Source organism: Brienomyrus brachyistius, chromosome 9, assembly GCF_023856365.1.
Source record: "Brienomyrus brachyistius isolate T26 chromosome 9, BBRACH_0.4, whole genome shotgun sequence".
NCBI classification, from domain to species: domain Eukaryota; kingdom Metazoa; phylum Chordata; class Actinopteri; order Osteoglossiformes; family Mormyridae; genus Brienomyrus; species Brienomyrus brachyistius.
The window spans coordinates 26,795,277-26,805,130 of record NC_064541.1 but is presented as its reverse complement, the minus strand read 5'-3'; the positions used below and the strand labels follow the sequence as shown (position 1 = coordinate 26,805,130).

General features: G+C 44.0%; 2 protein-coding genes across 2 annotated transcripts; one reads left to right on the top strand and one right to left on the bottom strand.

Moving 5' to 3' along the window:
• The first annotated feature begins 390 nt into the window (after positions 1-390).
• On the top strand, positions 391-5,321 carry smpdl3b (sphingomyelin phosphodiesterase acid like 3B). Its single transcript, XM_049026310.1, has 8 exons — positions 391-1,049; positions 1,450-1,663; positions 1,753-1,850; positions 2,001-2,144; positions 2,240-2,409; positions 2,731-2,911; positions 3,347-3,480; positions 3,923-5,321. The coding sequence occupies exons 1-8, from the start codon at positions 974-976 to the stop codon at positions 4,286-4,288; spliced, it is 1,383 nt and encodes a 460-aa protein (XP_048882267.1). The 5' UTR covers positions 391-973; the 3' UTR covers positions 4,289-5,321.
• A 128-nt stretch (positions 5,322-5,449) lies between these two features.
• On the bottom strand, positions 5,450-9,170 carry mecr (mitochondrial trans-2-enoyl-CoA reductase). The gene is made up of 10 exons (XM_049026311.1): positions 8,811-9,170; positions 8,469-8,566; positions 8,232-8,363; positions 7,980-8,123; positions 7,687-7,789; positions 7,358-7,460; positions 6,970-7,043; positions 6,312-6,372; positions 5,935-6,007; positions 5,450-5,711 (listed from the first exon to the last, which is right to left on the bottom strand). Exons 1-10 carry the CDS (start codon positions 9,053-9,055, stop codon positions 5,548-5,550), a joined length of 1,197 nt encoding a protein of 398 aa, XP_048882268.1. The 5' UTR covers positions 9,056-9,170; the 3' UTR covers positions 5,450-5,547.
• Between the last annotated feature and the right edge of the window lie 684 nt (positions 9,171-9,854).

Here is a 9,854-nt window from a genome sequence, read left to right as displayed (position 1 = left end):
ACCCTACGGAGTCCATACCGCCCTGCAAAACATGCAGTACCATGTTCAGTGCTGGTCTTGGTGTAATTGTAATTTGTATCACACATTGGATTTGAGTTATAACTTTTGAGAAATAAGAGTTTGTTTAGTAACTATTAATTTGCGGATGTGCAATATCGGTAACTATACAATAAGATATAGACTACGCCACGTTTAAATAATTAATTGAGATACGTACCAAGAGTTGCGCGTAATTTTTAAATCCTAAATGGCTTTAAAAATCCTAAATTGCGTTTTTGTGAACATGGGTACTGAATATTTTTTATCACGTTTAGTTGAGTAAATAGAATGTTCCTGGATGTCTGAGGAATATCGACCTCATTGTAAACTTTGGTACATTGTTCTCGTAAGCATTTATAGTTGTATGTGAATGTTCATAAAGTAAAAAAAAAACCTGGTTGTTAAACTAATTAGATTAAGCGGTATCTCTAAATCATTGTGTGTGTGTGTGTGTGTGTGTGTGAGAGAGAGAGAGAGAGAGAGTGTGTGTGTGTGTGTGAGAGAGAGAGAGAGAGAGAGAGAGAACGTTTTAACTCTGAATAGGCACTAAGGCTTCCTTATTACAGATGTTCTGTACTTTGGATCCCCGCGACCCAGTAGGATAAGCGGTTTGGAAAATGGATGGATGGATGGATGTACTTTGGATTTATACAGGTTAACTTCAGATAAGCCTGATTTGAAGGCTGATAAACCCGTACGAAAATATGCAGTTTTCACATCAAATACAAGTGAAAGTGCGACACATTTCCCCAACCACTTTACATTATCACTATCTTTAAAACAAGGGAAAAAAGCTGTGAAAATCATTTCATCGTGTCGAAAAATACGATGGGATCAGATTCTTTCAACTTGATCTTGCAGATCTCTGGCTAGGCTTATATTTGGCTATTGAAATTACAGGCACTCCCCACGCCATTTCAGTTCAGCTTTGAGAATGAAACCGCACGGACTGTTTCCCAACCTTCTTTTCCTCTGTGTTCTACTTAGCGGTAGAAGTTCGGCCGATTTGGGTGAGTTAAATAATCCGCGCTGAAATATAAAAAATACAATATGGATTAATTATCATCGAGGTGTCAGGCAAACCTTTAACACTGTAATGTTTAATTTCACGAATTTACCGTTGCACATTTGCAGATGTTATGTCCCTTGTACTTTATGAATTCGACATTTCAATTCAACTATTCAGTCATAAAAACCCAGCGTTTATCTCTATGATTTGCGCACTAGTGATCCATTCGTTCATCCTCCAACAGCTGTTCCAGGCAAGGGTCACGGTGCGAACTGGTATTTTTAGCCTACTGGGGTACGACTCATATATATGCATCTCTATTTAGGCAGTCGTACTTTTCTCCACCAGTTTGACATTTATTTCATTATATTGTGTGATGTATCGCCAAACACGTCCCACAGGTCGTTTTTGGCATATCTCAGACCTCCACTGGGACCCCACCTATGCTGCCACAAGCAGCCCCGATCGGGTGTGCGTCTCCAGTGGCACTCGACCGGCCCCAAACGCAGGAACATACGGCCACTACAACTGCGACTCGCCGTGGGAACTCATCCTGTCATCCCTAAATGCCATGAAGGCGATTCTACCAGATCCGGATTTCATCGTGTGGACAGGGTAAACACTATTAAATAAATCAAAACCAAGAGATTATGGTTTGCATAGTTAGACAGCCCACACGTGCCTTTTGGCTCTGCTCTTGCCAGCGATGACACGCCGCACGTAGCCGACGAACAGCTCGGGGAGGATGCTGTCCTGCGCATCGTAGGAAATATCACTCAAGTCCTGCGACAGACTTTTCCAGGTATGTCCTGCTTAGTGTCATGTTAGATTTTGTTAACGTTTAACTATGTGTTAATGTTAATTAGAGATTTAATTCTGTGATTAATCTTTTTGCGACCTTGATTTAAAATTCACACTGGGTTTCAAGCTTGACACTTTCTGCCTGTTCCAGACACCAAGGTTTACGCTGCACTGGGTAATCATGACTACCATCCCAAGAGCCAGTTGCCTCCGGAACCAAACAGCATATACAACCGGACCACAAAACTTTGGCAGGGTTGGCTGGAGCCTGAATCCCAGCTCACCTTTAACAAAGGTACAGATGTCTGGATAGGCAAATAGTTTGCAGTGATGTGCTGGCATGTTGTAAGTCTGACTTATTTACCGGAACTACAACCCTCCTTTCTTCAGGTGGATTCTATACAGAAGAGATCCTGAAAAAGTCAGGTTACAGGGTCCTGATCCTCAACACCAATCTTTATTACGACCAGAACAAAGTGACGGAGAACATCTCAGACCCAGCGGGCCAGTTTGAGTGGATGGATGCTGTATTGACGTCCGCTGCCAGCAAAAATGAGAAGGTAATTACTTCTAAATTTAGCGAAAACAAGAATGAATCCAAATAAGTTCTAACACAAAGGAAACAACAACAAAATGCAATAGCTCAGGTTTTACAAGTATTAATCATATTTAAATTAAATATACGAACGTATGAAATGGCGGAGTCTGAGAGTGCCGGAGTCTGAGAGTGCCGGGGTGTGAGAGTGCCGGGGTGTGAGAGTGCCGGGGTGTGAGAGTGCCAGGGTGCCTGCAGCCAGACACTACTCAGGATGTTCTTGTATAAGCATTGGATGTTATTTCCTGTTTATCAGGTACAACGTCCTCATTTTTTGTCTTTATAGGTGTATATTGTGGGTCATGTGCCACCGGGCTTTTTTGAGAAGAAGAGGAGAAAACCATGGTTCCGGTCTGACTTCAACCGTCGCTATCTTGGGCTGATTCAGAAGCACCATGCAGTAATTTCCGGGCAGTTCTTTGGCCACCACCACACAGACAGCTTCCGGATGTTCTACGACTCTAAAGGTACTTTCCCTCTTGCAGACCAAACTTGCAAAGGTGGCTGTGTGACATCTACTGAATTATGTAAGGGGGGGGGGTCGGGGGAATTCATGATCATAAGGTTGTTGGTTTGAATCCTGGGGTTGGCAGAGTGGTTTTATTGTTGGGCCTTTGAGAAGGGCCCCTAACCCTAACACCTTGAGGGATTGTCTAACCCTGCTTTCTCAAAAATGTATGTTGCTTTGGATAAAGTGAGTGTGTGTGATGGACTGGCATCCCATCTAGGTCGTGCTTTTCCCTGTGCTCTGGGCTTACTGGGATATGCTCATTATGACCTGGCATTGGATAAGTGGCTGTAGCAGATGGAAGACTGTGGTACAACAAGAGCCATCTCTTTGCCCACATGCCTTCAAAGGTCACCGGAGTCCACCCCCCCCCCATCCTTTTCACTTTGTTCAGGAAACCCAATTAGTGCTATGTTCCTCACTCCTGGAGTCACCCCATGGAAGACAACTCTGCCTGGAGTTGAAGATGGGGCCAACAACCCTGGCATCCGAATTTTTGAGTATGACAAGACTACCCTTCTTGTCAAGGTAGGTTGACCCCAGAGGTAAAAAAATAAATCACATAACCATTTTGATCTTCTCTTCAGGTTCCAGTTCCAGTGAAACACGAGACACAGAACAAGGCCAAGATCAGAGGTTCAAATCCAATCCCAATTGCTTGCAGAGATTGTGTTCCTTGTTCCTTGCCTCGTTCCTGTTGATTATGTGTGAAGCAAGCGTCATCTCTGCAGACCTAGGGCTGGTCCATACTTCTCCACACACTCGCAACACTTGCACATCCGCACTGCATAAACGGACACGTAAATGCACACACCGTGTCGTAGAGGAAACACGTTGTGTGCATACGTACGTTGTGTACTTGCCACGCCATTCCAATATGGATATCGAGGAGGAAGACCTTTCGCATGCAGCATGTGTTGGTCTGCAGAAGTGCACAATGACTCCTCTGTTTTCCTTTGCTTCTTTCAAGGACATGGTGACTTACTATCTGAACCTGACCTATGCCAACGTGGTGTGGGAGCGCTGGGAGAAGGAGTACCGGCTGTGCGAGTCCTTTCAGGTACCAGATGCCTCTCCTTCCTCCATGCATCTCATCCTGGAGCAGCTGGAAGACTCCGGCTGTGACCTGCAGAAGTACTACGAGTTCAACTCGGTCAGCTACGACCTCAGCTCCTGCGACGCAGACTGCCGTGCTGACCACGTCTGCGCCATCCGTGAGGTTGATTTTGACAGGTATGAGCAGTGTATAGCAAAGGAAGGCGCACCATCCGCCCACCTTGCCCTGGCACCCCTTCTAATCTGTGTGGCAGTCAGCCTGTACGGGACCAGCCAATGAGCTCACTACTTCCTGATTTCTGACCCCACCCCCATCCCAGGGCTTCATCCCCATTCTAGTCCATCAGTAGGCAGAGTCCTACTAGTGACCTCACAGCTACCTGTTGATTTACTCCCTAAAGAAGTGAGTTCCATCCACTTACACTTGCAATATAATCCCTTAAATGGATCAATTAGGAGCTCAAGCATAAATGGTCAGTAGACGACATGGTCATCTAGAAAGAAATGGATCTGGATCTCATTTAAGCTCAGTTACTAGTCTTTCCTATGTCACTGTAAAAGATTCACTGTTAATTTCTTGCTGATACCTATGACTGTTTTTTCTCTGTGTTCACAATCTGGGAAGAAGGTTACAGTCACAGCCGAAGTCAATTACAGAATCCACAGTATTTTTTAGTAACTGCATTGCTAGGTAATTAAAATGAATTTTAAACCAGTGGAATTATGATGTTATTTTAAATCAATAATTCTGTAGTTTTAGAAGCGCTTTTCATAAGCTCTCACGATACGGATGACCATCTGCTATGTACCAGTTCAACTCCAGCCACCTGCAGGATACCTTGACTTGTACTTTGTGATTTAAAACACAATTTTTTGTTTTACTCATTTCTCAATTTACGGGTGTATGTCTGTGAATAATATGTGTTTTTTTTGCAAACTGCAGCCTGGTTATTCTCTGTTCCTCATTAATGAAGAGCTTCTTCCTTGCTTTATGGGACTTCAGTCCTGCTGCTGGGAGCCTGATATGAACTGTCCTAGCAGTGCACTTCACACCTGCACTTAATGTTTCCTATTCCTTTTGATAGTCACTTGATGTCATTCTGCGATTCATGAGAAACTGTTGGATAAGTTAACAGTCATTCCTGGCATTAGAATGTTGCTTCTGCTTTTTACCTGGCTGGTTTCTGGTCATTTAAAAATGTAGATGTTTAAAAATTTACAACCGTGGAAAAAATTGAGACCACTCTATATTTTCAAATAAATCTGCATTTTTAAATCCTGATTTAATCCTTTATCCGCTGCCAGAAGGCTATGCTGAGCAGTAGGGCGCTTCCAGGTTCAAAATTTCTACGACAGGAGTAAACATACTATTTGATCCAAACACAGCAGCTGATGGTAATGCAAAGTCAGTTTAATAATTCCACAAAAAAAAAAAAAAAAAAAAAAACAATATTTGCCTGCTATCCTCCATCCACTTAGAATGTCAAATAATTAGTTCAGGGTGAAAGGATGATCAGATCCCTATTGGTTGGTTGGGCATCACATGACCAGAATCTGCTTGGCAGAGATATACGGCTGCATGGCACGGTCCAGCGCTCCCCTGAAGTCCTGCAGGCTGACCTCCGAACAGGCCGGCGCAGTGAGCTTCCCCTTCCGGATCAGGGCTGCAAGCTGGGCCAACATCTCCAGCAGTGCCCCTTCATCTGTATGGTATGGGCAGGAGTTGGGTCAGAGAACTGGCCAGATAGGCACAAACCATCCAGAACCTGAGGTCTTAGAATGTAACATGTGGTCCCAATCCAGCTGCTCCCTTCTCACATCATCACATCATGTCCTACTGAACAAGCTGCTGTTTCAGAAATCACAGCCTACATGGGGTGAGTAGGTCTGATAGTAAGGGGGGGGGGGGCTTTCAGTCAGACTCACCGTGGGCGTGGTCCCTCTTCCACTGGGTCACCCAGAACCCCCTCATCTTCAGGTCCTTGAAGATCAGGGAACTCTGGGTACAAAAGACAAGGCAGACACTGAAACACAAAGTCTCCAGAAAAGCAATATTTGAGAAAGATGTCAAAATACACACAACACTCACAAATCAAAGTTATAAAACTTACAGGTTCCGTCTGGTCGCAAAAAAAAATATTAATATAACCACCCAACAAAGAATATGCTTGTGGAACTCAAGTAAGATTCCTTTTTTCCTTTCCTACACCAAATCATTGCAGTATATGACATACTAGACACCTAGTGGACACATTGTGTATTGCACCATACCATGACAGTCGGTCAAGATTAACCTGACTCACCACTGGAACAGTGACTGGCTGCTTTGCCATTCCACCATAGGTAACCATGGTACCACCACCCCTGAAAGTCAGAAGAGGTCACTCACCACGCATTTCATTGCATTTTTGTACCCATCCGTTATACATAAATATATAGTCTTCATATCTGCCATATTGACTTTCAGTGTAGAGAAGTGTAGAGAATTTGTGACCAAACCTGGAACAATACATTTTAAATGAATAGGACCAATTTAAACTTCATCAGTTTACCAGCCAAATACATGTTTGTTTCATCTGCCTTAGTAAAGTTTGCCAGTTCTTAGTAACTAGTAACCCTAAGATTGCTGGTTCAAGTCCCAGGAGCCGCTCTGCTGTTGAACCCTTAGGCGAAGCACGCCATCTGAATTTCTCTAGTGCAGTGATTCCCAACCCGGTCCTCGGGACCCACACACGGTCCACATTTTTGCTACCTACCGGGAGCTGGGAGGGAGCAAAAACACGGACTGTCTGTGGGTCCCCGAGGACCGAATTAGGAAACACTGCTCTAGTGAAATCTCCAGCTGTTTTTGAGTCCTCAAACAGGGAGAGCCAAAGCCTTTGGGCCGTACTCTGGACCTGTCCAGAACCTGAACCATAGGTGCTTTCCAAATGAACGAAGTACTGGACCACGCACACTCACTGCAAATGCCGGAGCAGCTCTGTTGCGCTCTTTCCGCCCACTGCATTCAGCGCCACCTTGGGTCGAGGACACTTCTGTCAGAGTGAAGGAGAAATGGAGAACATTCTGGATAAACAGTGCATGGAAAAAGACAAACAGTACCTCTTAATAACTCATATCTGGGATATAATGCAAAAAACGAACCACAGCTTCACAGGATTCCACAGGGGGCACAAACTATAGTTAAGGACATTGACTTGAAGCAAAAGGTTGCATGCTGAAGTTTGGTTCTATCTTTGAGCCGACATTCATAAGCTGGACAGATCGGTATCCAGCTGTATAAACTGATTTAGCAACAACTGTATGAAATTTAAACAAACATTTGCTATTGGGCCGGCATTTTCTCCACCTTAAAGAAGTCCTTCATTTCTGGTTGTCGCAATGTCTCTTCCTTGATCACATGACTGGCGCCCATCGCCAGGAGCCTGTCAGACAGCTGCTGGAAGTCTGGTCTGGGGCAGAATCACACACACGACACAAAAAAGGCCATCAAATCATGGGAAAAAAATCTTGTTTGACCACTTTCAAACTGACACGATTTCAAATCTTACCAGAATGTTCAGTGCTTAAATATGTATAGAACAACCCTGAAACTTGAACCAAGAGTAACAGACATATGTTCCTATACCACCTCTGACCCTAGATCTGATCAGGTCATTGAAGCAATGGCACGCATACCGGTCCCGGACGACATTGATGGTGTGGATTCCCCTTGCAGCTGCGATCTGAATGACGGCCTGGCCCACACCACTGTTGGCAGCGTTCTGGATCACAGAGTCACCTGGGCGAGTTGAGCAGGACACAGGTTTGCGCCCCAAACGCTGTTTATTAGCCAGTCCTAGTCCTCTATTAAAGCATTATTTTAACAAGAGTAAAATGATCAAACGACCTCTCTAGACCTCTCTAGTCATTTGGAATATTCTCAACCTTGCTTAACGTCCTCAGCAGCCTGATGATAAGATCAGTCATACCGGGTTGCAGGGTCTCGAAGTCGGACAGCATCCTGTAGGCCGTGCAGGGGTTGACGCCTAGAGTGGCTGCTGCCAACAGAGGAATATCTCTGGGTACCTCAGCCAGGGACGCCTCATTGAACACAGCTGTAGTGCGCCATGTGCCTGTAATCACAGGCATGCACAACTTCAAGTCAAGGAGATGAGGAGAAACTCCCTCTCCAACACCCATGAAGGATAAGTAAGATAGGATAGGGCAGCATGAGCACTCGCCTAGTCCAGCATCTCTTGGGATCACCCAGTCACCTGGCTTTAAAGATGTCACTTGTCTGCCCACCTCCAAGACCTGGCCCACCCCCTCATTACCTCCAACTGCTGGGAGGTCTGGCAGGATGGCATACGTGCCTGTAAACATCAGAAATAAACCGTTATTAAGTCTAAACTCAACACCTGTGTAGCAATGACAGCATCCATAGTTTGGGGGTCATCATTGTGGTCCCATTCACCTACCTTGCACCATGTTGATGTCAGAAGGATTGATTGGAGCAGCCAGCATTTTCACAAGGACACTTTTTTCACCCATAAGGGGCAACTCCATGTTCTCAGACCTGACAGAACACGCACACAATCTTTTCATGTCTTTGCACATCGGCAGGCATATGCAATACTAAAGCAGCTGTGTGAGTTTGGTGCAATCTCTGGCAACTGATTAACAATTCCGATAATGTCTTTCGTTTTATTTCCCAAAGTAAATAAACTTTTACTGTTAACCATACTGGATGTCAGACGCAAACAAATATCCCTGCTGATGATCGTGTTCACCACCGCTTATGCATGTACACAACTACTTACTGAACGACTTCTGGAGGATCTCCATGTTTCCTGTAAACCAGCGCTCTGCAAGTTCTCGCAGAGGCGTCGGAGAACGACCTGCACCACCCTGCAGATGCTCCTCTTCTCCACGTCGGTGACAGGCGTCTGCCGACAGTGTAACTTAGTCCTGATCGTTGCGTTGCAGTGACTATGGCTCTGCAAATGACCGGGCCTTTCATCCCAATTATCCTTGACAGCAATCTCAGGCGATGCTGAACTTCCATGGTCGCGCTGTCAGGTAATTTGTCACTTTCCTCTCTAACAAGAAGCCGTATAATTACGTTCTGAGAAAAATTGAGAGTACCATCAGCCCACACGGATGGACGCCATTTTTGTTGTACCGTAATTCTTCTAGTAGACGACAAAATCATTTATAAAAAGAGCGTTTACTTTAGTCATTAATATACTACCAAGTTATTACTACTAATATACTACAAGTCATTAATATACTAGTGTTTCAAGGAAGAGCTTCAGAACAATTTCCGAAGTTTATACGTGTAACATTTAGCATTAAGAGCAGTTTTGGTAGGTATTTGTAGTTTAAATGTTTAAATTAAAATTATGGGAACAATAAAGACCAGGTCCCATACAGAAAGTATGGCTTCGTGTTTGTGTATTACCTTCTTACACCACACATCTGTGCTTAACAATAAAGTGATAAATTTTGAAGAAATCTGAGAATATTTACGAAGATTTATTGGGTTCTTGATTAACGGACATGTTTGCCAAGCTTGAAATTAAAACCAGAGCTCACTATAATCAGCACGTCCATTGCAAAAAGGCTAAGTAATGTCGCCATTATAGTCGGTAATATAGAAACTGTGGGGTGAAGCCAAATTTACACTTAAATTGGGCTTCAATTTAAATATATGCTATGTTTTCAATCATTTATGCTGCGGAAGCACACCGCTTCTATATTGTGCATTTCATCCATAATTCAAGTCCTCTGGAGCTTATTAAAAATGAAATTGTGAACATTATATATATTAACGTGGACGATACAAAGGTCTTCGTGTTTATTCT